The sequence below is a fragment of the Podarcis bocagei genome (assembly GCF_964188305.1).
Source record: "Podarcis bocagei genome assembly, chromosome: 4".
NCBI classification, from domain to species: Eukaryota; Metazoa; Chordata; class Lepidosauria; order Squamata; family Lacertidae; genus Podarcis; species Podarcis bocagei.
This window is the reverse complement of record NC_138128.1, coordinates 91,316,567-91,343,495: the sequence shown is the minus strand read 5'-3', so window position 1 is coordinate 91,343,495 and position 26,929 is coordinate 91,316,567. Positions and strand designations below refer to the sequence as shown.

The 26,929-nt window shown below is 46.2% G+C and overlaps 1 protein-coding gene across 1 annotated transcript in view; it reads right to left on the bottom strand.

Moving 5' to 3' along the window:
• The window catches only part of PKD2L1 (polycystin 2 like 1, transient receptor potential cation channel), a 49,178-nt gene extending 22,991 nt beyond the window's left edge, over positions 1–26,187 (bottom strand). Inside the window, exons 1-6 of the mRNA XM_081191608.1 lie at positions 25,614–26,187; positions 13,475–13,588; positions 6,544–6,671; positions 4,241–4,494; positions 2,257–2,481; positions 1,185–1,413 (exon numbers count right to left, since the gene is read on the bottom strand). Coding sequence (XP_081047734.1) covers positions 1,185–1,413; positions 2,257–2,481; positions 4,241–4,494; positions 6,544–6,671; positions 13,475–13,588; positions 25,614–25,914 — 1,251 coding nt within the window. The 5' untranslated portion in view covers positions 25,915–26,187. The remainder of the gene's footprint in view (positions 1–1,184; positions 1,414–2,256; positions 2,482–4,240; positions 4,495–6,543; positions 6,672–13,474; positions 13,589–25,613) is intronic.
• Positions 26,188–26,929: the final 742 nt, after the last annotated feature.

Genomic DNA, 26,929 nt, shown 5'->3' with positions numbered 1-26,929 from the left:
CTTTCTCTGATCTGATCTGCGCTGCTCTCCTTGTCAGCTCCCGGACAACCTTAGTCTTTGGTGGAGGGGCGGTTGCAGCCTCCTCCTGCCCCTCTAAAAGTGCAGAGGTATCCTATTAAAGGGATCCAGGAGGAGCTGCTTTTGTCTGGAAACCCAGTGTCAGGAGTCCAGGTTCTCAGCTTGATAACACAGTAAGCGTAGCTAATTAAAAAGGAGGATTTATTGCCAAAAAAAACAAACCCAGATAGCTCCAGGCGGCTTGAACAAAGCCTCCGGCACCATTATTCAAGACGACCCTTCTGAAGACTGCATGACCAGAAGCAACTGAACTTTCGCTTCTGACATCTTTTGTTTTGCTTCCTATCTTGCAGCACTCTCATTCATCGAGATCTCGGACTGAGTGGGTCAGCTCCCGCCTCTTCCCCATTCTCTGAGAGGCTGTCTCTTAACTCTTCCCTGCCTGTTTGTGCTTCCGGCGAGCTTTGACAGCGTTCTAGGCTGCTCTCCATTCCTGACTTATCAGCTTGCACATCAAGGTCAGGAGGAGCCGGAGTATGCAGCTGCTGGCTTTCCTCTGTCTGACTAACATCAAAGCAGCCTCTCTGTTCCTGGCTGTTTTCTGCATTAAGATGCAACCTTTTGCTCGGAGCTGGCTCATTCCTGACACCCAGGCAGGGGTGGTGGCCATAGCACTCTTTAAGGTGTCAATCTCACAGGGGAGACCTCCTTGATGTGTGTCATTAGGTTTTATTCTCCTCGGGTTGACCCCAAACGGTATACAGTGGTACCTCGGGTTACATACGCTTCAGGTTACATACGCTTCAGGTTACAGACTCAGCTAACCCAGAAATAGTACCTCGGGTTAAGAACTTTGCTTCAGGATGAGAACAGAAATTGTGCTCCGGTGGTGCGGCGGCAGCGGGAGGCCCCATTAGCTAAAGTGGTGCTTCAGCTTAAGAACAGTTTCAGGTTAAGAATGGACCTCCGGAACAAATTAAGTACTTAACTCGAGGTACCACTGTATAGCTCAGCAGGCAGGCTGATGGTCAAATTAGTTACCCAATACCTTGCCAAACCCTTCATCTGTCATCAATAAAAGTTGTGGCCTTCTTGGACCCAAGCTATGTGTCTTTCCTGTGTAATCATTCAATGGTTCATTCAATATGAATGGAAAGAAATCTCACCAATATGACAACAATGTCCAAGATGTTCCAGATACTGGTGAAGTACTTGAGCCTGTGAATGCGCAGCTCCAAGATCTCTTCCACCACGTAGTAGAAGATGAAGACGCAGAAGACGATCTCGCAAGCGACAATGAAGAAGTCCCAGGTGCTGACGTAGCGGAGGAGCTTTACTGTTCGGATCTGCCACGAAGGGATGGCTCCACCGGTGGCTGGGAATTCAATCACTAACCTAATATGGAGGGAAGAGGATGCGTATGGGCAAAAACCAATGCTGCATTTTCCATTGACGTGCCTCAAAGAAGAATGGCAGATCAATAGGCATATAAACAAAACGTGATTGAAAGATGAACTCACCCGCTCTGCAAATTGGTTTTGTAACTATTCTGCAGTCTTTGGTAATCATTCTTATTAGTTTTCAATTGCATTCCAATAATAGCCTCATTATAACAATGCCAAATTATAATACAATTACTAATACCAATCATCCTGATACCAAATTAAATACAGTGGTACGCCGGGTTAAGAAGTTAATTAGTTTTGTAGGTCCATTCTTAACCTGAAACTGTTCTTAACCTGAAGCACCACTTTAGCTAATGAGGCCTCCCGCTGCTGCTGCACGATTTCTGTTCTCATCCTTTAGCAAAGTTCTTAACCCGAGGTACTATTTCTGGGTTAGTGGAGTCTGTAACCTGAAGTGTCTGTAACCTGAAGCGTCTGTAACCCGAGGTACCACTGTAATTTAGGTGACACCCCACCCCAGCTGTCAATGTTTTCCTTTTTTTAAGGGAAATTCCTTTATTCTGAATAGGATTCCTTGCAAGAAAAGGGAAACGTTGACAGCTATGACCCCCCCCCCCGCGTGCTAGAATTGATGGTTTGACGATTTTCTTTATTTCTACGTTCCAAAGTCTTATTAATTTCAATCGCACTCCAGTTAAGATAACAATTCCTTACACAACAACTGCAATATTAACAACTTCCCTTTGTATTGACACATTAAATGATATATGAAATGGGTAATAGATGGTTTCACAGAAATGAACAGGAGAAGAGGGATGAGCTACTCACTCACCTCAGGACGCAGAAAAGGTTGATATTGGCATTGTACACAGAAAAGTCAATGAAAACCACGCGAGTTCCCCGATTCAGCCACAAGTTTTCTTTCAGGACTCGGAGAGCTCTAGCGCTTTCCCGACGCGTCATTTTGAGATCCATGTAATAACCTCCTCCACTGTAACTTGTCAGTCGGCCCCAGTGAGAGGAACCGTCCAGCTCTTCCTCTGTGTGGTACTGCCACCTGCACACAGAAGGCGCGACAAGAGAAAGAGGCGGCTGATGGACAAATCCAAAATGTTATCTATTCCAGACTTGGGATGCCATGTTCATATTGCACATGAATCCCCCCCCCAAAGATTTTAATTAATGCCCCAGAGGTGCACACAACCAGTAACACAGTTCTTGGGACTCCGGCCAATATTCTTTACATCAAATCTTTTCAGAACACTTTATGCGACGTTGGCTCAATCTGCGCCGAAACAAGGCCTGGAGCGAATGCACAGGCTTCCAGAATGGAGATTATGGCTGGCCTCTTTGCTCTCCCACAGGTCCTCCTGTTTGGCTCCATGGTTAGGCTTAGCATGTTATCCGAACCCTGGGTTCATGGTTTATCTAAAGGTAAGAACTATCACCTTGAAGTGACGCGGGTGGCACTGTGGGTTAAACCACAGAGCCTAGGACTTGCCGATCAGAAGGTCAGAGGTTCGAATCCCCGCAACGGGGTGAGCTCCCGTTGCTCGGTCCCTGCTCCTGCCAACCTTTACAGAAGCCATCCTGGTTTTTTATTTGATCCTGGAATGTCCCACTTTCCCCTAAAGGTAAAGGTAAAGGGACCCCTGACCATTAGTTTCAGTCGTGACCGACTCTGGGGTTGCAGTGCTCATCTCGCTTTATTGGCCGAGGGAGCTGGCGTACAGCTTCCGGGTCATGTGGCCAGCATGACTAAGCCACTTCTGGCAAACCAGAGCAGTGCACAGAGACACCATTTACCTTCCCGCTGGAGCGGTACCTATTTATCTACTTGCACTTTGACGTGCTTTTGAACTGCTAGGTTGGCAGGAGCAGGGACCGAGCACCAGGAGCTCACCCCATCGTGGGGATTCGAACCATTGCCCTTCTGATCGGCAAGTCCTAGGCTCTGTGGTTTAACCCACAGTGTCACCCGCATCCCTAGGATGTCTCTATTTTCATCGGAGAAATGTCAGAAGGTATGGAGTTATGTGACCTCCGAGCCAAGGAGATAAGTAACTATACAACCTTTAGAAGACACCTGAAGGCAGCCCTGTCTAGGGAAGTTTTAAAAAAATGTTTAATGTTTTATTATGTTTTCATGTATTTTGGAACCTGCCCAGAGTAGCTGGGGCAACCCAGTCAGATAGGTGGGGTATAAACAGAATAAAATAATGAATAGAATAAAAATAAAACAGAACATGCCTATTTTCATCACAAAAACGTTGGAGGATATGAAGGCGTAGACGTTACTTTTGCTTTTTAACCAGTGCCAGATTTACGTATAAGCTAAACAAGCTATAGCCACCCAAAAAAATAAAGGGGAAAAAACTGGATGTACATTTCCAAAATATAAGATAAAAAACAAATAAAATAAAACCTACATACAGCAACAGTGTTTTGTGTTGTGTAGGCTCCTGTGATGTAAGTCATGGGCCCCACCTGCTAGCCTGTTCCCTAAAATATCACTGGTTTGCTCATTTCTATATATAGGGTGCCTACATTCTGCATGGCCATTCTGCATGGCAACATGTGCAGATGGCTTTAGATACCTATTACGTCCATAAATTACCATATAGCATATATTCAACGTGAAAAACAGCGCCCATTTGTTGTTGACAAAGGGCAGCTGGACATATAAAGGGCCCCATTACCTTCATTGGCTTAGGGTCTCATCAAACCTAAATCCAGCCCTGTTTCCAACAGTGGAGAGGATGACCAAATTCTTAGTTTGTGAAACTCAAGAAAGGCAGAAGTTATGATCTACTCACGCTGTTCCATTGAGGAGCCCAAAGGGGGACCTGTCTTCCTTCTCCTCACTGTAGACATCATAACAGCCAAAAATGTCTTCCTTGAAGTCTTCATGCACCACACATGAGTTGTTCTGCACCTTCAGCTGACGCATTCGTGGGACCCCCAGCAGCAAGTTCTCGTAATAGATGTACGACTGAGTGTTGTGGCCTAGAGATTCGTTGTTGTACCATTTGGTCCAATACAAGCTGTCCAGTAAAGGGCCTTGAGTATACTGCGGATATATGCAGAAGGGGGCAAGAAGAAGGACGTGAGATCTAAGACAGCAACAACACACAGAATGGCCAGAGACTGGAAACTAGGGCTGTCATATTCCCCAAAGTCAAAATCCACACAAAGTTGTTGGAACTTTTTGGGAGGAACATCCCCTCCTCCCATCAAGTTTTTGGGCTTTTCTTGGATTTTTAAAGCATTTTATAAAAAAGAAATCGCCCTACTTTCCCTACATCCAGATTTCCCCAGACATTTTGCCGATTCAGCAAAAATCCGCCCGGGTGCCATTTTTGCAACCTGATTCCCGTATGTGTCCAGGAAAACCCGCATGTATAGCAGCCCTACTGGAAAACTGCCTTTCTCATATGGCTAAATGTATTATTGGGTTCTGTTTGCAGAGAATCTTAGTTTAAAAGGGGATGGGGAGCAGTTAGGACTCTCCTTGTATAACAGGCCTCCCTAAAAGGTTGGGGAGCAGAGCCAAGTTGGGAGTGCACTGGGGGTGAGGCAAGCAGATAAGAGTTATGACTCTGAGCACCCAAGGGTGGGAGGGTCCCTTTGTGTATGCTGGGGGAAGTATATTTGCCAACGGGCTACTAGCTGACATGTGCACAAATTGCTAACGCATGATGGCATGGGCTGTGTGTACACTTTCTCACATAGCTCATTGTGCAGTCACCAACACAACTGATTCCCACGTCCAGGCAGGCTTGATGTCTATACAAATTGAAAAGGAACCCTGATCAGCTGGGATGAATAGGTCGTTCTATTTGTGGCCTGGGTCTCTATCACATGGGTTCATTCGTAAGTCCATACCATTCATTTTCTCCCTTCATTCGAATGTTTAAAAAAGAGTCTTCAAAGATTTTTAAATACACATTTTATCACAAAAATACATATTTAAACATGTATTTTATAGCAATATTTTTAAGTGCACACTTAAACCTAAAATGCACACATTTCTTCTTTAAACATTTTTGGAGCTAAGAATTGTTTTGCAAAGTTCGGAGAGGTGCAAAATCCAAAGAATGCAAAATCCACGTGTTCCGGAGGCACAAATTTGCTTTCAAACGTGGACCGAATGAAAATTCTCCCCTGTTCCTGCTAATCCATTTTGAGCTGTTGGGTGAACAGCTTTCAGCTAAACCTGTGCCGATTTGTAAGTCAGTTAGTTATGATAAAGCGTGTTCTCCTTGAAATGAGAGCACGTGTTGCGGTGGGGTCTGCTAAGCCAACTCTCTGTTGCCAGGCAGGTTAAAAGTGAGCAGGCCTGGGGCAAAGATTGGATGGTCGGGTTGCTGGGGCAAATTTCATGGGGACCAAAGGCTTTAAATATTGGGGCACTCAGCTTTTGCTTTCTCTTTCGCTGAGGGCATCGGATCACCTGCGCGCCCGCCCTGAGTTCCGGTTGCCCTTGCTATACCTGTCATGGGGTCGTCTGCTCTCGGGGCAGGGGCCTAGTAGGAATTTTGTCCATTTGGCTGATTGGCTTGTGCCATTTGGTTTTTGCCTACTACTTAGCAATTTGTGACAGCTTGTAAGGTTGCGGTTAGGCATTGGTTATAAAAATTGGTTGGAGGAGGGGTAAGGATAGGCTGGGCCTGCCCCTCCAATTGTGGTGTGGAAGGGAATTCCGTTAAAGGAATCCAGGGGCTTGCCATGATTTCGTCCAATCCCTGAAATGAGACCAGGGCCAGCAAGCCCTGGGGAGCTGGTTGGGTGAGCGGTGAGGGACTGACGCTCAGCTCCATTGCTCCCCAATATTGTTTTCCCTTCACTGGCTTCCGAGGGAGTTCGGAAGTCAGTTCTGTCCCAGGCGGGGGGGTGGTTAGTCTTAACCAGTGCCTAAGCAACCACTCACAGCTTATGTATTTTAATACAGTTGTGGCCAAAATTATGCCAAAAACCTTGAACAAAAATTATGTGTGAATTGTGAATTATTTTGAGGGGTGGCTTGGGGACCTTGACACGCAAGCCAATTTACGAGAGCCACTTTCAGTTTGCTAGGAAAAATCTGACACAGGAAACACAGAGCTTGTTTGGTCCTCACCCTCCAAAAGTCAGCCATGCTTCCAATCTCCTGGAAGGAGATACCACTGTCCGTAGGAGTTTCCAAGAAGAGTTCGGACATCACTTTGGTGTAGTAATAGGCGTTTGAACTTGTCATCCCATAAGTCACTAGAGATAAATCAGGTTGGGGGAAACAGGTCACAGTTCAATAGGATTTAGACATTCATTCCACCCGACTGGCTTAAGTACGCAATATTAGGGCAGGAAGGTAAGTTTTATTATACTGATGAGCTGGAAGAATGCAGATATGACCCCCATTGATCAATCGATTGACAGTATGACAACACTCGTAAAGTATGAACAGACTGCTTAAAGATTTAGATTTTGTTTGGATAAATATTACAACACTTGGAAAGCGTTTGTACAGGGCGAAGTATGCAATTAATATCTACATACATATTAGGATAATAACACTAGATAAGATTGCATGGGAGTATATTATATTGCGGGTGGGGCTGTGGTCTAAACCACTGAGCCTCTTGGGCCTGCCGATTGAAAGGTTGGCGGTTCGAATCCCCGCGACGGGGTGAGCTCCCATTGCTCTGTCCCAGCTCCTGCCAACCTAGCATTTGAAAGCACACCAGTGCAAGTAGAGAAATAGGTACCGCTGTGGCGGGAAGGTAAACGGCGTTTCCATGCGCTCTGATTTCCACCACGGTGTTCCATTGCGCCAGAAGTCATGCTGGCCACATGACACGGAAAGCTGTCTGTGGACAAACGCCGGCTCCCTCGGCCTGAAAGCGAGATGACCGCCACAACCCCATAGTCACCTTTGACTGGACTTAACCGTCCAGGGATCCTTTACCTTTTTACCTGATATACACACACTTTTTCCTCACTCCCCCCTTTTTTTCTCTGTATCATTGTATTTCTTAAAAAATGAAATTCTTTCAATAAAATATTAATATTTTTTAAAATTGGCATTTTTTATTCGAGTATCTCGAGGCAGGAATGGGAAGGGGTTTGAGTGATAGGAAAATCTTTCTTAGGTAGCATTGATGATACAGAATTTACAACAAAGGCAAAATCTTGATGGCGCCTATATCAACAAAAATGTGAAAGATTTCAACTTTTATATCAAGGGGAAGAAAACAGCATTAGCAAGCTCTGTGGCTCAGGCTAAAATCTCAGGCTATCGAAAGCACCTGATCTTTCTGCAAAAAAGCCGCCCTCCCTTTCTGCAAAAATAAATAAATATCCTTAACACATTTTACAGAGTTTCCAACATACAATAGATCCTAAAGGGACCGTTTAACGGGCAGTGAGGCATTTAGGACAGATCCTTTGGCATATCAGCATATGGTGACTGGGAGTGGCCACTGAGACCATATAACACCAGTCCTGAAAGACCTACATTGGCGCCCAGTATGTTTCTGAGCACAATTCAAAGTGTTGGTGCTGACCTTTAAAGCCAAGAATGGCCTCGGCCCAGTATCCCTGAAGGAGCATCACCACCCCCATCGTTCAGCCCGGACACTGAGGTCCACGGCCAAGGGGCTTCTGGCGGTTCCCTCACTGCGAGAAGCGAGGTTATAGGGAACCAGGCAGAGGGCCTTCTTGGTAGTGGCACCCACCCTGTGGAACACCCTCCCACCAGATGTCAAGGAAATAAACAACTATCTAACTTGTAGAAGACATCTGAAGGCAGCCCTGTTTAGGGAAGTTTTTAATGTTTGATGTTTTATCGTGTTTTTAATATTCTGTTGGGAGCTGCCAGATGGGCGGGGTATGTATAAATAAATGAATGAATAAATAAATTGCAGTGATTATATAAAACAAACATGCCGAGACCAAAACTTTTGTGGAATCCATAATGCTCCTCACATCTGAAGCCTAGCTTCAGGGGGGCTGTCTGTACTCCTAAAAGAAAACCTCTCTGGTGAGAGAAACCGCCCCAGCTAATAGCCAGAGTTTGGTTGCTGGAAATTAGCATCTGAAACATAGGAGCCAACTCTTAGGGGCCGAGGGGTCTAAAAAAATTGAGCCCCTCCCAAGTTGATAGGCTTTGCTATTCAAATGGTGTGCATGTACTGTGTCATGTGACCAGTGGCGTAGCGTGGGTTGTCAGCACCCGGGGCAAGGCAAGTAATTTGCGCCCCCTAACCCTAACCCCCAGATTTTGCGCCCGGTGCGGCCGGCCCCCCCTGCACCCCCCACGCTACGCCACTGCATGTGACCAATTATGCAGGATGGGGCTTATCTGGGCCCACACAATATTTTATTCAAGTTGGCACCCTCGATCTGAAATACCTCTTCAGCTTAATTTCAATCCCTATTCTGTCCCTGCCCCCCTCATTCGAAGCTACGACTGTGGGCTTAACAGCACCTCCATTTGCCTTGCCGATTTCTGCGGGGAAAGCCGACTTTGAGCGCTGAACTGGAACAAACGGCAATTGCTCGAAGCCTAGAAATTGTGGGGCAAGTTGAAAACTACTTGGGCCTGTCTAGGCACAGAACAAGGGGGCGTGTGATGTTAAAGTATTTTTGTATGCCACAACTGCTGCACGGATTTTACTAGCCAAAAAATGGAAAACACAAGAACTACCAACGGTAGAAGAATGGCAGATGAAGATAATGGAGTTTATGGAGCTGGCTGATCTCACCGGGAGAATCCATGACCAGAAAGAAGAGGAACACCGAGAAGACTGGAAGAAATTCAAAGACTATTTGAATATATATTGTAATATTAAAGATATGTAATCACTTGAAAGCATCTATTACGCCTAGGATTTAATTGGGATTACATATATATAAAAAAGAAAATGTACGATAAGAAAAGTTAGGAAATATGATTATGACTGTGATATGGTTTTATGAAATAATGATATTGGAAACTGCTATATATAAATACTAAGAAACTCAGATGGAAGAGATTTGAGGAAGCCAAATAATATGTTTATGAAGATGGATTCTAATTAAGTGTTAGTTTATGTGGTGATTTGTTGTATTTTATGTTTTATATTCTTTTTTCTTTTTTCCATTTCATTTCCCCCCTCTTTTCTTTATTATTGTTAACTTTTTCTTCTGTTATGTTTATGTATGGAAAATAATAAATATTATTGTGGGGGGGGGAGAGAACAAGGGGGCGTGTGCATGAGCTCTGAGCCCTGTGACCAGTAGGAGTCCATGTCTTTTTCCCCTGAGTGGAGACTAACCCATAGAAATAGTAGATCCTATCTGAGGCTGGTGTGGGAGGCCTCAAACACAGGCATTTCCCAATGTCCTCCTGACTCATCCGATTCACAGGCTTTAGAGTAGGGCAGCCATAGTTATTTGCTTCTCGTATCGGCCAGTTCAAATCAGGCTCCCAAGCCAGTTCAGTTGTACAGAGAGTAGCAACGAGACGCAGAGGCATAGCATGGTGGGGGGAGCCAGGGAGGCCGTGGCCCCAGGCGCACATTTTTGAGGGGACACAATCAGGCACCCGCACAACAGCTGAGGCATGGCAGCGGGTGGGTTTGTCTAGTGGGCAGGTGGGATAGAGGCAACGGGCAAGGACGAATCTGTTGGCGGTAGGCTCTGTTCACCCTCCATGCACCCCCCAGCATGCGCCCCCCACCCCAGCTGCCCAGTCCATCACAGGGGTGCAACACTTGCTGTTAAGTTGTGGGTGAACATGTCAGACGACACGGCGATTCTTCAAACAGCTCTTGTTTATTCACAGGCCAGAACAGAACAGAACTGAAGGGTTCAGCCAGCCTGCTTATATAGAGCTCTACTAGAACGCAACAGTAACCATTTTCTGTAACTATCCAATCACTGAACGTCACTTTCAATGCCTTATTTGCATATGTGGACCTGAGTGAAAACTATCTACAGTACCCCCCTGCTGGCCCAGGGTGAGAACTTCAGTACATAACACTTGCCCCGCCCTGGCCACCAGCAACCCACGCTACACCACTGGAGGACGGTGGCTGCTACTCTCAAAACACAGCCTTGGAGGTCATTTTCAAGGTCACAGATCTCCACATAGCATGGGTTTGGGCTACATTTGGGGAAACGGTTGCATCTCTGAAGAAACCGATCTGGATATCCGCTACTCCAGAGATTTCCAAACTTTTCATGTTGGTGACAGACTCCTTACACATGCATCATTTTGCAACACAGCAATTCAGCTTTACTGGCAAACCGGAGGTTAAATTAACCCCTTCCCAGCCCTGGGAGGAGCTCGGGGAGGAACGTGTGACACACCTTACACCAGGGGTCAGCAAACCTTTTCAGCAGGGGGCCGGTCCACTGTCCCTCAGACCTTGTGGGGGGTACAAACTATATTTTTTTTTGGGGGGGATGATTGAATTTCTATGACCCACAAATAACCCAGAGATGCATTTTAAATAAAAAGACACATTCTACTCATGTAAAAACACACTGATTCCCGGACCGTCCGCGGGCCGGATTTAGAAGGCGATTGGGCCGGATCCGGCTGCCGGGCCTTAGTTTGCCTACCCATGCCCTACACACTGCAGCCGACACACTAACGTGCCACAACGCACAGTTTGGAAAGCTCTGATCTACACCAAAATGGGAGGTAAGAAGCTTCACCCTTAAACATATAAGTAAAGGTAAAGAGACCCCTGACCATTAGGTCCAGTTGTGACCGACTCTGGGGTTGCGTCGCTCGTCTCGCTTTATTGGCCGAGGGAGCTGGCGTACAGCTTCCGGGTCATGTGGCCAGCATGACTAAGCCGCTTCTGGCGAACCAGACCAGCGCACGGAAACGCCGTTTACCTTCCTGCCGGAGCGGTACCTATTTATCTACTTGCACTTTGACGTGCTTTCGAACTGCTAGGTTGGCAGGAGCAGGGACCGAGCAACGGGAGCTCACCCTGTTGTGGGGATTCGAACCACCGACCTTCTGATCGGCAAGCCCTAGGCTCTGTGGTTTAACCCACAGCGCCATCCACGTCCCCTCAAACATATAGCAGCAGTGAAAGTTTTTCTTTCACACGTGAAGTGATATAAGGGCTTGTGTGACAAGAAATCATCAGGAATTATGGCCATAAACATGGTTTGGGATTGTCGTTGCCATTTTAACCAGTCCTAGCGCCTAGGACAAATGCCTCATCCATTCAGCAAAGGGGTCAGTCTGTGCTTGCTCCGCTAAGAGTGGGATCAAACTTATCACATGCATGCATACACTCAGAGAGACGTAAGCGCTGCCTAAGCTGCAACGTCAATGGCAGGATTCTCAGTGGGGAGAAAACTCGATAGGCATCCTACACAAACAACAAATTTTGAAAGCTCCTCTTTTGCCCAGGTCAGAACATCATTACTGTATGGGAAGAGTGATTTGAGCTTTGTCCCCCTGTTTGCAAGTGATAACTATGATTGCCATACCTGTTCTGCCATGGAGTGCATGAAATATAATCTGTTGCCCTATGAGACATCACAGGTGCACCTTTGAGATAACAATAAATCTTCCCAAAACAAACAGCCATTGTTGTGCCCACACAAAGTGGCTTAGTATTTGGCACACAGCTGCATTAAATCTACCCAGAGAACACAATAGGAACGGCCATCTATGTTATCGTTCAGACCATCCTTCCTGCATAGTTCTTTGCGATGGAAAGGGGGGAAACATCAGGGTGTTGTGGAAGTTCTAACCACGAATGTCAAATTCCGAGTAGCTGCAATAAAATGTGGATGTTCCTACGAAATGAGAATGGGTCGTTCCTTCCACTACAACAGTGTCCCCCAGACTTGGGTCTGCAGCTGGTTTTGGACTACAATTCCCATCATCCCTGACCACTTGTCTGCTAGCTAGGGATGATGGGAATTGTAGTCCAAAAACAGCTGGAGACCCAAGTTTGGGGAACACTGCCCTAGAATAAGGTTACCAGATTGTTTTTCAATGAATCTGGGGACACTTTTCCACTTCAGTAGGAATGATAGGATTTTGTATGGGGACTGATTTGTAAATCCAGGGACTGTCCCCAGGAAATGGGGACATCTGGTAACCTTACCCTAGAAGAACCAATGAATTTGTGGGCAGGAGAGGAAGGAGGGGATACCAAGAAGGCACCATTGCTTTCTCTTACCACAATCCAATCCAGGAAGCCAAGTTCAAAGCTTGTGGGTTTGGCATCATTTGAGACAGCCCCATGGTTACCATGGAGGTCATGAAGTTCTGAGCTACTCTCAACAAGGGTGTCCCAGTGGGAAGTCTCACTGCTTTGGGGCAATGAAGGGGACAGTATGCCAATCAGATTCCTGTTCTGTCCCAAACACCCAGCCTCAGGAACAAGCACCAGAAACTGGCCACAAACACCTGATAAAGGAGAGCTGGACCATAAAGAAGGTTGATCGCTGAAGAATTGATGCTTTTGAATTATGGTCTGGAGGAGACTCTTCAGAGTCCCATGGACTGCAAGACGATCAAACCTCTCCATTCTGAAGGAAATCAGCCCTGAGTGCTCACTGGAAGGACAGATCGTGAAGCTGAGGCTCCAATACTTTGGCCACCTCATGAAAAGAGAAGACTCCCTGGAAAAGACCCTGATGTTGGGAAAGATGGAGGGCACAAGGAGAAGGGGACGACAGAGGATGAGATGGTGGGATAGTGTTCTCAAACTACGAACATGAGTTTGACCAAACTGTGGGAAGCAGTGGAAGACAGGAGTGCCTGGTGTGCCCTGGCCCATGGGGTCACGAAGAATCGGACACGACTAAACGACTACACAACAACAACAAGGGAACTAGGTCCCAGTAGACTACAGTATCTCTGGCTCCCTATCCTCGGGGCCCAGTTTGCTGCTGCATGGAGAACTCGTCTTTTCAAAAGCCACCTTGTCGAAAGGCAGGATGCAAGTGTAATGAACCAACACAAGCCATCTATAAGAATATTTGTCCCTCGTTGGGTTGGAACCAACCGCATGAATAATAAAAAGGAAAAGCAGCCCAGGCAAACTTACATAAACAGATATCCACCAGGAATACAATGTAGACCAACAGTTCGCGCAGTGTGGTCTTTACGTAAAGCTCTCGGTTCTCAGCAGTGTTTTCCGTTAGTGTGGTGCCCCAAAGTCCTGCAAAGAGAGAGAAAAGGGAAAGAAGTGAATAAACGTGCTTCTGTATTCACCTATTTTAGGTGCTAATCCACAGCACAATTGCCCCAGAGTGCTTCATCTGATGTGAGCAGTACAACCCCAGAAAAACTGAGTGAAGGGGGGAAGATTTCAGGGCTGCTTACAGGAAATACTGGGGATGTATGTATGACAGGCCCCAGCCCAGCAAGGGCCCCAGATTCTTAGCTTTCTTTCTTTCTTTCTTTCTTTCTTTCTTTCTTTCTTTCTTTCTTTCTTTCTTTCTTTCTTTCTTTCTTGTTAATTAGTCACTTTTAAAGAAAGTTAGCCCCTTCATGGATCACTGCCTTGTTGTGGCAAAGGGGCTTGAATAACTCAGAGAAGCTATGAGCTATGATGCCGTGCAGGGCCACCCAAGACGGACAGGTCATAGCCGAGAGTTTAGACTAAATGTGATCCACCTGGAGAAGGAACTGGCAAACCACTCCAGTATTTTGCCAAGAAAACTCCATGGACATAAAAAAGGAGAAGCTTTGAGAAGAAAGTGAGTGTTTCCAAGGCATGCTCTGGTTCATGGGGTCACGGAGAGTCGAACCCGACTAAGATGACTAAACAGCAACAACAGAAAGTTATAAAACAAAATGCAGAGGCAACTCTAAGGCTTCAGCACTTACCAGGCAGCACCTTTGCTAAGGACACATAATCACTTCAACACTGTTGCCAAACAATCCAAAGATGGAATGCTGACCATCCCCATCTGGGATTTGAAAAAGGGGCCCCCTACCAGAGCAGCAACTCCCCAAGAGAAACTTCTTGTTACTGCTATTCTAATGCTGAATAGAGGAGGATTCTGGAGTGGTTTGTTTAAGCACCTTCCTTGTATCTCGTTCACTCTTCAAGGGTGCTGTCTTTACAGAATAAAGCACAATTACTTGGCTTTGGTATGTTGTAGTCAGAAGCAGGGCTTTTTTCAGCCGGAGCATGCCGGAGCACAGTTCCGGCCCCTCTAAGAAGAACGCCATTGTGGGGCGGTGCTCCCCTGCCTGCTTCTTGCCTTTACGTACTTCTGAGAAGCCCAAAACGAACATTTCAAGTCAAAATGGAAGCTGACCAGTGTGTGAGAGTCTATAGGAACCAGCTCTTATAAATTAAATAGCGGTTCTTATAATGACCAGCCGGAGTGGAAACCAGTAGCAGTCAGTATGGCAGAGCATCCCCACTCCTCCTGACAGTGAGGTCAGTGCAATGCAAGGACACTAGTGAGAGCGATTGGCTCTGCTGATGCGTTAGCACCGTGCTGGTCTCACCCGGTCTACATCCTGGTAAGCCACAATGATGCAACTAACCAGGGCCCAGGTGAGTGTCCTTTCAGCCGAGCTGACGGGACGCATTCAGCTCCCCACCCCTTCCACTGAGGTAGCCTGACGGAGCTCATGCGCTCGACTGCCATTCCAGATTCAAATCAAATGCTCTTTGGTGCTCCCAGTGGTGCCAAACCTGAGCCTAAGAATATGGGCTGGGCTCCGTTTGAACATTGTTTTCTTTCATCAAGTCGCTATTTCATCAGCTAATAAGCTGATGAGATAGGTCAGACCATTAATGGCTTCTTCGTTGCCTTCTTCTTCTTCTTCCTACTTAAACTTTGATCTGGTGTGCATGTGACTCCCCCACTTAAAAGCCGAGTAGGTGTACCAACATCAATAGCCTAAGGGCTTCCATTCCTTTAATATAGTCTCAAGTGGTTCAGCTCTAAGGACACCTGCTATCAGCCATCTGTGATGGATATTGCTCCACACCCCTAATCAAAAGCACTAAGTACAGAACAGAACAAAATGTTCTGTAGTAGGGAATGCTAATATATTGTGCAAGGGAAGCTTTTTCCTCCTTCATACTCGCGCTGCAAAAGCTTCCTTATCACGACACAAGTCTGTCTCTGTGTTGAGATAGCCTCTGGAGGCCTCTCCTCACTGCCACCATCAGAATTAAGGCAGGGTTTCTGATTTTAGTCCATTGTCTAGAAGGACAGGGACTAAGGTAAAGGTCAAGGGACCCCTGACCATTAGGTCCAGTCGTGGCTGACTCTGGGGCTGCGGTGCTCATCTCACTTTATAGGCCGAGGGAGCCGGCGTACAGCTTCCGGGTCATGTGGCCAGCATGACTAAGCCGCTTCTGGCAAACCAGAGCAGCGCACAGAAACACCGTTTACCTTCCCACCGGAGTGGTACCTATTTATCTACTTGCACTTTGACGTGCTTTCAAACTGCTAGGTTGGCAGGAGCAGGGACTGAGCAACGGGAGCTCACCCCGTCGCGGGGATTCGAACCGCCAACCTTCTGATCGGCAAGTCCTAGGCTCTGTGGTTTAACCCACAGCACCACCCTTATCCCTGTTTAGAAGGACAGGGTAGTGAGTCTTTAATTCATTAATTCAATCTATTGGTATCTGTGAGAGATGAAAGACATTGGGTTCACTCGCAAGTAATAACCCTCAATCAGCTATGTGGATCCACATGAACAAATAAACATGTTTCTGAATGCACATTCCCATCTGGATTCAGTCTGGTATGATAAAAAAATGTGTTGCGCATCGTGCAGTGTTAAAAACTCTACTAGTATTCGCAAGGCTACTAGTTGGGCTCAAGGGTTTCTGGCTTAGGGATATTGTATTTAAAAGTGGTGGTGGGATTTTCCCCTACCCTTGACTTTTCTGTCTATTTTTAATACATAATGATTTCTCACGATCATCCTTGTTAGTGTATCAGTTGCCTATTATTTGCAGAATTTATGGGGGGATTATGTTCTTGTTGTTTTCCTTTCTGTCTTAAACTGCACCTGAACAATTGTGCCAAGAAAGAAAGAAAGAAAGAAAGAAAGAAAGAAAGAAAGAAAGAAAGAAAGAAAGGTGGGTCACGCTTTTCGTGACGATTGCTGCCTGAGCCTACGGTGGCACCAGACAAATATCCCTTCTCATTCTCCAGGTCTTTCATCTCTCAGTTTTATCAGACCAACGTCCATGCAACTTTCTTTTATCTGTTGCTTTTTGGATTTCATGGGTGCTATTTGATCAGGAAGTTGGGTTGCTTTTTATCGCTTTACAGTCATACCTTGGATCTGAAACGCCTTGCGAGTCCCGAACGTTTTGGCTCCCAAACGCCGCAAACCCGGAAGGGAGTGTTCCGGTTTGCGAATGTTCTTTGGAACCCAAACGTCTGACACGGCTTCTGCGGCTTCTGATTGGCTGCAGGAGCTTCCTGCAGCCAATCAGAAGCTGTGCTTTGGTTTCTGAATGTTTTGGAAGTCGAACTGATTCCGTTTGACTTCCAAGGTATGACTGTATTTATAAGCCACCCTGAAAATAGTTTCCTTGCATTATGAATTGTTCCAGTAAAATATATATCCTGTACCAGTCCCACTGCGTTTCTGATTCCCTACAGACCCTTTTTCTTTTTCTTTTTACCAAATCTGACAGGGGTGGGAGAATATCTGGCCGTGAGCTATGTGTGGGCTCAGCTGGTAGAGCGCAAGACTGTTAATATCAGGGATAATGGACACAGGTATAGCAAGAGAAGATCAGAAAATATTCCTCTATACCACAGGAGCGGCAAGGATCCTAATTGCTAAAAACTGGAAAAAAGAAACTGTGCCAACAAAAAAGGAATGGCAAGACAAACTGTTAGAGTATATTGAACTGGCTAGATTAACAGAGACAATTAGAGATCACGCTAGACAAGAGTTTCAAAAAGCATGGGGAAAATGCAGAGAATACTTCACAAAAGTATTTTGTGCAAAGAATACTTCACAAAAGCCAAAGAACTGATGCTTTTGAATTCTGGTGCTGGAGGAGACTCTTGAGAGTCCCATGGACTGCAAGAAGATCAAACCTATCCATTCTTAAGGAAATCAGCCCTGAGTGCTCACTATTACCTATAATATTAATTTCCCTTGACAGAGACTCAGGGCGGCTTAGAAATAAAAGCAAGATGAATGGAATGGTCTGCAAAGTTTAATAATACGTTACAGTTTCGTTTTCTACACACCTGTGCCCAGGGATATATTTCTAGGAAACATTCCAGATTACGACACCTATCTGAGGCAAAGTGAGCTCCGGTTTCCGAAAGCTGAAGCCACCACATTTGTTACTAAACCTGTTCAGTTTTACAAAATGAAGGAGGAGATATTAGCATAGCATGCAAGCCAACCTTATGCATGTTTAGTCAGAAGTTAAGTTTCACTGTGCAGAGTAGCATTCACTTCCAATAAAGTGTGTATGTATATATGGGATTTGCAGCCGAACAGTCCCTGACCTTAAAGGGACGTGGGTAGTGCTGTGGAGCCTAGGACTTGCCGATCAGAAGGTCGACGGTTCGAATCCCCGCTACGGGGTTTGCTCCTGTTGCTCGGTCCCTGCTCCTGCCAACCTAGCAGTTCGAAAGCACGTCAAAGTGCAAGTAGATAAATAGGTACTGCTCTGGCGGAATGGTAAACGGCGTTTCCGTGCGCTGCTCTGGTTCGCCAGAAGCGGCTTAGTCATGCTGGCCACATGACCCGGAAGCTGTATGCCGGCTCCCTTGGCCAGTAAAGCAAGATGAGCGCCGCAACCCCAGAGTCGGCCACGACTGGACCTAATGGTCCCTTTACCTTTACCTTAGTCCCTGACCTAATTTTGTTTCAAAGTTTTTGTCTTCCCTAAGAGCAGAGGTATGCTGAAAAAACTGTTAACTTTTAATCAGTGTGTGCATGTGTGTGTGTTTATTAGTAAAATCTGATGCTTACATCAACTGGGTGAGGGGTTCATCACAACCCAATGAAAATTGACCTCTTTAAGGGCATCTTTTATTATATGTGGTGGAACTGTAAAAAGATAAAGGGATTCTGGGAAATGATATACAATGAATTAAAAAAAATGTTTAAAATAACCTTTGCCAAAAGACCAGAAGCCTTTCTCTTAGGAATTTTAGGTGCAAATATACCGAAGGATTTGAGAAGACTGTTCATGTATGCGGCTACAGCTGCAAGGATGCTGCTTGCTCAGTGATGGAAAGAGGACAAGATGCTGACAATGGCAGACCGGCAGATGAAATTATTGGATTACGCAGAGATGGCCAGATTGACTGGAAGAATCAGAAATCAGGAGGATCAAAACTTCAATCGAGAATGGGACAAATATAGATTGTGTTTAAAAGAATACTGTATCTGAAGAAGTGTGCATGCACACGAAAGCTCATACCAAGAACTAACTTAGTTGGTCTTTAAGGTGCTACTGGAAGGAATTTTTTTATTTTGACTATGGCAGACCAACACGGCTACCTATCTACTACTGTAAACACTTTGGCAGCCTTTGAATAACACTTGCAATGTTCCGAAGACTTTGGATATATTGGAGGACTATAATTCGGATGAAATTTGATGAGCATTCCCTCAGTTCCTTCCTCGAAGTGTTTTTTTACAAAGACACTGAACAACAATGGGCCCAGGACAGAACCCTGTGGCACCCGAATTGCCACTTTCCCCCAGGTTGGACAACGCTCCAGTAACCAGAGGACGAACGTTGGAGCAACTTTTTCCGTCCCATCTCTATGTGTTTCAGGGAATCCACAACCACTGTTTCAGTAAGAGCACAAGTGTCAGCCGAGGTCATTCCTTGAGCCAAGGGAGCTGGAGTCATGCCCTGAAATTGCTTTGTAATTTACAGGTGAAACCTACGTAGAAAGAAAAACATTTCCGGGCAGTGGAATGGCTCTGACACCTTCCTAGAAAACCAAGTTCAGTTCTGCTTTTGGGGATGATCAAGAGAAATCCGAAGACCGATGGTTCTATTCAAGCTGAGAGTCTCCATCATTATATTGAATACGACCATGGAGGGTGGATGTCTTTGAACCCAACTCGCTGGGGCACCCCTGAGAGGCCGGCGCCCTGGCGTGATGCACCACTAAGCCTTATGGGAAAGATGGCTCTGAGTCTAATATAATCTGGACTGATAATCAGTCACATCTAACCTGGAGCCACAGTGTTCAACCCACAAGGACTAAATGGGAGCCGCCCAGAGTAGTTGAGGCAACCCAGTTAGATGGGTACCATATAAACAATACAATTATTATATGTCTATCACATCCATCTCATACATAGCATACATAGTTTCTTCCTCCCCATTTTATCCACATAAGATCTGTGTGAGGTAGGTTAGGCTCAGAGACTGTGACTAGCCCAAGGCCACCCAGTGAATTTCATGGCTGAGCGGGGATTTGAACCCTGCTCTTCCCAGGTCCTAGGCAAGCACTCTAACCACTACACTACACTACACTACACTACACTACACTACACTACACTAGGTGCTCTCCTGGTCCCATCAGACTCCAGCTCCAACCAACGCTAGGCTAAGGTTTTAGCAACGGCTCATTTATCATCTTAATGAAGACTAGGACATAGCCTGTGCCAAGCCTTGGAAGTTTCTTAGCTCTGTGAAATGGAGGTATGCTGTTTAGCTGTGGCCCTCTGCCTTGTGACCTGTTTCTTAGTGCCTGGCTCAGTACTGAGCAATTTGTTCCAAGATGTCTCGAAGGTTGTTTACTGGGCCTGTCTTAATCCTGCCCTTCCTGGCCAAGACAGGGGACATTGCCAGCTTTCTTTGATGCTCACTGCGACCATGTAAAGTAGCTTGGTTTGCTTATTGCATTTTAGAGCCTAGCAAAATTGAGAAGAAAATCAAGGAAGTCACCCACACGGAAAAGACTCTCCACTGGACCCAGAGCTCTGGGCTAGCTAGAAGAACAAAGGCCAGTAGCAGTGTTTCAGTTTGGCAGTTTTTGCTTGATGTGAGCAGGAGGGGAAATCGTTTCAGCCTGTTAAACACGTCAAGCTGAAGGCGGCGGCAGTGATCAGAGCATCATTTGAGCTGATAGTTTGAATCCAAGGCAACTACGGGAGAAACAGGACTCTCTTGGAGTGTAATGCTGGAAGCCCTTCCACCATAAGCCCAGGTTGTATATATGTAGAAATAAACCACATATCATAAAGACACCATCGTATCTGCTGTGCCTTATTTCCAAACCCTGGACCCCCGAAATCTTACACTGCTCAGTGATAGTGGCGCCATGTCACAATATACAGCTGACAGTGTCTGCTACAGTAGCTTCCATTGTCACCCCTTGTTCTCTCAATGTTACAGAGAATCTAGCTGACTTTTTCTGCATTGTCCTTCCATCTTTTCCCAGGCATGATCCCCACCTCCACCCCCGCCATACATTTCCAAAGCTGAAGCAAGAATTTGCAGCCCTTCGTTTCCAAACGATGTCCACAGCTATGATCGGCGGCAGATATTCTCCTTGGCACTCCCCTTACGTATACGCAGGGCCCCAGAAACTGAGGATCTGCCTCACTATTTGTTCTTTGGTTCACTTTACTCTGAACCAAGAACCAAATTTCTGGGACCTGTTCTGCCTCATCTATATGCCAACACCATTCCAGAAAAGATTTCCTACCTCCAATTGCAGGGTAACCCTCTTTTTGCCCTAGCAGCAATAAAAATCTGGGCAAGAGTTATTGAGGAGTTTGCAGTCAGCTGCTTTAGGGGTGCTCTTATTTAACCTCAATATCTGTTCATAATTAATCTCTTTTATCTGTATTAAATTTTACCCTTTCAGTCTGTACATTCTACAGATGTTACATGTGACTCGTGTAGCATCGCAAAGATGTAGGTTTTATGTATGAATCGAGGCAGCAAGGTGGTTTTATGCAGTATCTATACTCTTGGGATTTGTACTGTATTCATTTATCTTATATGTGAATGGCTTCTGGTCCAAGTATTAATAAACTACATCTAAATATGTTAGTGGAACAGCTGTACAGGCTGTCGAAAAGCTATGAAAACTTTTCAGAGCGACTTTGCCTCTGAGTAAAGGTAAAGGTAAAGGGACCCCTGACCATTAGGTCCAGTTGTGGCTGACTCTGGGGTTGCGATGCTCATCTCACTTTATTGGCCGAGGGAGCCGGCGTACAGCTTCCAGGTTATGTGGCCAGCATGACCAAGCCGCTTCTGGCGAACCAGAGCAGTGCAGGGATATGCCTGGTGTGCTCTGGTCCATGGGGTCACGATGATTCAGACTAAACTATTAAACAACAACAACCATGGGAAGGACTTTAACTGGTTTCTTTTCTTTCTTTTACAGTACAGGAGCACTGTTAAGTCAACAAACACAAAGCACTCCAGTTTTACAGTACAGTTGATGTAACATTCAAAAACCAAGTTCAAAACTCAAAACTTTCCACTCAGAATTTAAATTTGAAATGTTACAGAATGGTGTTGATTTTTAAATAGCTGTTCAGGGTGGGCTGGGGGGGATATTTTCTTCAGTTTATCCACAAATTAGTTAATCCCAGGCCTCTAATGGCTTCATTTGAAGCGTTACAGGGAACCAGGCAGAGGGCCTTCTAAGTAGTGGCGCCCGCCCTGTGGAACGCCCTCCCATCAGATGTCAAGGAAATAAACAACTACAGTGGTACCTCGGGTTAAGTACTTAATTCGTTCCGGAGGTCTGTACCTGAAACTGTACTTAACCTGAAGCACCACTTTAGCTAATGGGGTCTCCTGCTGCTGCCGCGCCGCCGGAGCACGATTTCTGTTCTCATCCTGAAGCAAAGTTCTTAACCTGAAGCACAATTTCTGGGTTAGCGGAGTCTGTAACCTGAAGCATATGTAACCCGAGGTACCACTGTATCTGACTTTGAGAAGACATCTGAAGGCAGCCCTGTTTAGGGAAAATTTTAAATGTTTGGTGTTTTATTGTATTTTTAATATTTTATTGGAAGCCTCCCAACAACAACAACAACAACAATAATAATTGATGATGATTTGGATCCCTGCATTCAAACTCAAGGGTCTACCATTGCCCTCTCTTATCTAAGCTATGTCTATTCAGAGCAGGGGGATTTGGATACACTGATACAACACATCACAACCCTACCAGCCAGCAGCTTAACAGCCGAAATCTCTGGGCAGGACCAGGCATGTAAGAGCTGTTGTATCGGAAGCAAACACAAAATCTGCCCAAACAGTCCTTAGCGGCACATTTGCCATTTAACCAGAATTTGACGCAGCAGTGGCACTGAATTGGTAAGGGGCTCTGGGTCTAGAAGGGAGCCTGCATCATATCACAAGGTGCATTTGACAAGACTGTGTGCCCATTTGCTGATCTCATTGGATGCTGCGCAGGTGAGCCAAGCGGCCCAGGGCAGACCCTGAACTTCTGCTTCTCATCTCAGCCACTCTGCAATCTCTTTATCCACCTTGAGCACACCTTTGACTCCCTCATCTTCAAAGGACCAGTTGCCTCCTAGCCAGTTTCAAGAAAAAGAGGTGCCGGAACTCACCACGAACATCTCCCTTGTTCTCTTATAATGGCAATGGCGCCCACCTGAGAGGTACCGGAACTGGGGGGGGGGGGGGAGCCCTGCTAGTCTCCTGCTATGAGTATATTAAATGTTTCTTGATGATGCTGATATTTGTGTTTTGAGCAACATGCTCCTCAGTTCATTTTTAGCATCCTCTTGGCCTTGGGGGTAGCTTCCTTCATCTTTGGCATACATTCAAGCCAAGCTTTTGATATTGTGGTTTAAAAAAAATCTCCCGAGCATTTTAGGGAGACTTGACCCTCTTCCCTTTGCATTTCTGCTTCCTTTTTTTTAAACACGCCCCCCACCAGTGGCGAAGCTGCATGCTCCGCTACCAGGGGTGGAGAGCAGGCGTGGGTGTGGCTGGTGCTCCCGGGGGCATGGCGCTTATCCCGGGGGCGTGGTACGCCGCCCGTGAGGGCATGGCATGCGTTCTGGGGGCGTGACGCGCTGCTTGTGGGGGCGTGGCACCCAGCACGCCTGGGGGATACACAGTGCATGTCCGGGGGTGGGGGGGCATGCAGCGATGGCACCCTACTGGAATAGGGGTACCAGAGGCAGCCCGCTCTATAGGTGTCAACTTTCAGATTTGAAAATAAGGGATCAGCAGCCTTGAAAATAAGGAATCAGCAGCCTCACCTGCCCTGGGGACAGTCTATGGGATATCTAACTAGCCGGGATAGCAGCAGGAAGCAGCGGGAATAAGGGAATTTCCTGCAAAAAAAGGGAAGGTTGACAGCTATGGCCTGCACCCTCCACACTCCGGTTCCTCCGCCAGTGCGCCCGCCCCCCCCCACTTTTGGGATGTTTCCTCTTTGAAGACAAATGTGACTGTCGGGTCCGTTTTATATACAGTGGTACCTCGGGTTACATACGCTTCAGGTTACATACGCTTCAGGTTACAGACTCCGCTAACCCAGAAATAGTGCTTCAGGTTAAGAACTTTGCTTCAGGATAAGAACAGAAATCGTGCTCCGGCGGCGCAGCAGCAGCAGCAGCAGCGGGAGGCCCCATTAGCTAAAGTGTTGCTTCAGGTTAAGAACAGTTTCAGGTTAAGAACAGACCTCCGGAACAAATTAAGTACTTAAACCAAGGTACCACTGTACCTTTCTGTGAGATAGCAAAGGCTGAGAAACAGCACTATTTAACCGGGGGGGGGGGGGAGGCAGGGGCATGTATGGAAATCTAAGAAACTCCACGTCACCACACAATGCTCATTTAACAGATGAAAAACTGGTGGTTTTCAGAACCACCCCTCAAAGAAAGGGGAAACAGAGCTCTCCCCAAACCCAAGCAACCCAAGATGAATCGAAAAATAATAAAAGAAATGAGGGGGGGGGTCAGGGGATTTTCTTGGGCATACCACAAATGCCCACAATTGCCACTGTGGGGACCCCAGGATTAGCTTACCCAGTGAGCTTCATAGCTGCATGGGATATGAACCAGGGATTCCGCAATGCTAGTTCAAGACTTGGCAGAGCAGCAAACATAGAGTAGCCGCCTAATAATAATAATAATAATGTTATTATTTATACCCCACCCATCTGGCTGGATTACCCCAGCCCCACCAAAGGCTGTGTACACAGCTTTAAATCCCTTTCCAAAGACATTCTTGCGCTTCAAGAATTTAGGGCGCTGCTATTTACCTCTCACCGAGTTCAAATCCACAGCAACTCTTAACCACTCACAGTGCCCAGGATTCTTTGAGGGGGAATAATGTGCTTCGAATACGCTTTAAAGGTACAGTGCGTAAACAGGGCCTCCCCACCAAAAAAAAAGTGGCAAGAGAGTATAAGCTCAGGCAAGTGAGTCAAGCTACTACAAGATAAAGCAGATACAACAACATTGTGACCACCTCACATGTAGCAGATTGTGGGATTAGAGTGATGGATGTGTTTATGGAGGAGGGTATCCCTCTTAGTTTCAAAGAAACACTTCCATTGAACTTTCGAAAAGTTCCCCCCTACCTTCAAGTTTTTAATCAGCCTCTCCTGTTATTGTAACAATCCTCTATCAACATTCAGGACAGAACACACACACCCCATTAAAAAGAAGCAGCAGCAATAAATAAATATTTCATTCTCAAGTCATTGCAAAAATGTATAAAGGCCATTCCGGCTCCAAGCTCTATGGCTATCCATGGCCATGTAAGCATCTTTGATATTATCCTATTTTTCTACACGTGATGTTCGGTCTAACTGCCCTGTGATCCTTGGATGAAGGGCGTTATAAAAATTTAATTACCGGTAATTAAATTAAATTAAATTAATAATAGTAATAATAATAATATGTTTGGAGCTCAGGGAAATTACACTGGCATTGCATCCCTCTACGAGTTCAGCAGTTGTGAACTCTGAGGTTCAAGCTCTCCAGCTGGAAAAGGCTTTCAGATAACCCCTCTTCTCCTTTCCTGTCTCTCTATCCCTGCTTTTCATCCTGTTAATCAAACAACACGGCTGATGCAGTACAGAGAAGTGCTAGGCGCAGCTGTTTTGCTGCAAGCCACTTCCACAGCAATCGCTGTACAAAAGTTACCGTTCTGGCTTCCCTCCTGCATGGAGGTGGAGTTGCCGTGAATCGCTGGCCCTCTCCTGAGTCTAGAAACCAAACCTCACCATCACTTCCACCAACCACCCTGTTACCTCGGATGCCTTTGCAGATATAGAAGCAGCACGCAGAGAAAGGCTTCTTCCTGCCAACTCTCATCTCATCTTTCTCTCTCTCCTTCTGGTAGGGCAGGGAGTCAGTCAGCTTCTCAATATTCTCATAGGGGTTTTCCAAGATGGATTTGGGATTGTAGATGGCCCTGATCTTCAGGGAAGAGGAAGGCGAACCGTTATATACGGGGTTGTCCCATGCCTTATTCCCCAGAGTTTCCAGCTCGTGCTCTTCTCGGGCTTGGAAATGGCTCTCAGCTCGGTTGTTCAGGTGGGAAGAGCTCATGGCGAGGCAAACCGAGCCGAAGTTTCTGTTTAGTTCAGTTGCTGGTTTGTTTGGAGGAACACAGAGGAGAAAAACTCTGTGTTTTTCTGGTCAGCAATAGGGAGAGCATAGGTTCTGTTCTGCTCTCAGCTGTTGAACGGCCTCCTTCTTTTATACCAATTCACTGGGTGACAGGTACAGAATGGAGGCAGAGACCATTGTTGGAACAAACGCAGGGTCTATTCTTCGGTGAGCAAAGCTACACCCAGGGGAGGATCTCTTCTTCGCTGTGAACAACAGCCATGAAAACCAGCATGATGTGGGGAGACAGAAGACGGTGAAGATATTGGCTGATTTGGCCGGGCTTCCAGGGAAGGAGGGAGGCAAGAAAAGGCCGGGTGTTCATTGGACACCTTGGGTTGCCGATAATGGTGAGTGACACCTGGCAGATCCCCAAATGTGCTGCTTTTTAAATAGAGCTGCGCCGGCAGAGCGTTTGAGGTCTGTAAATCAAAACGTCGACTTGTTTTCTGAGGCCGCTCTTTGAACTGGGGCCTTTCAGAACTCCTGCATTCAAAATGGCAAGCTGGGAACAGGATCTAATCAGCAACAGCGGCGGCCATATAAAATCCACACGCAGGCCAATTGTAGGATCAAGGGTGGCAGTTCCTGGGGGACAAGCCCTTTAGGGGGCCCCCAATATTTTGGAAGTGCGGGCTGGCCCCACCAATGTCCAAAAAGTACAGAGGCAAAGCGCAGAGCTTCTTGGGAGAAAAGCAATGACAAACCTAGACAGCATCTTAAAAAGCAGAGACATCACCTTGCCAACAAAGGTCCCTTTAGTCAAAGCTCTGGTTTTCCCAGTAGTGATGTATGGAAGTGAGAGCTGGACCATAAAGAAGGCTGATCGCCAAAGAATGGATGCTTTTGAATTATGGTGCTGGAGGAGACTCTTGAGAGTCCCATGGACTGCAAGAAGATCAAACCTATCCATTCTTAAGGAGATCAGCCCTGAGTGCTCACTGGAAGGACAGAT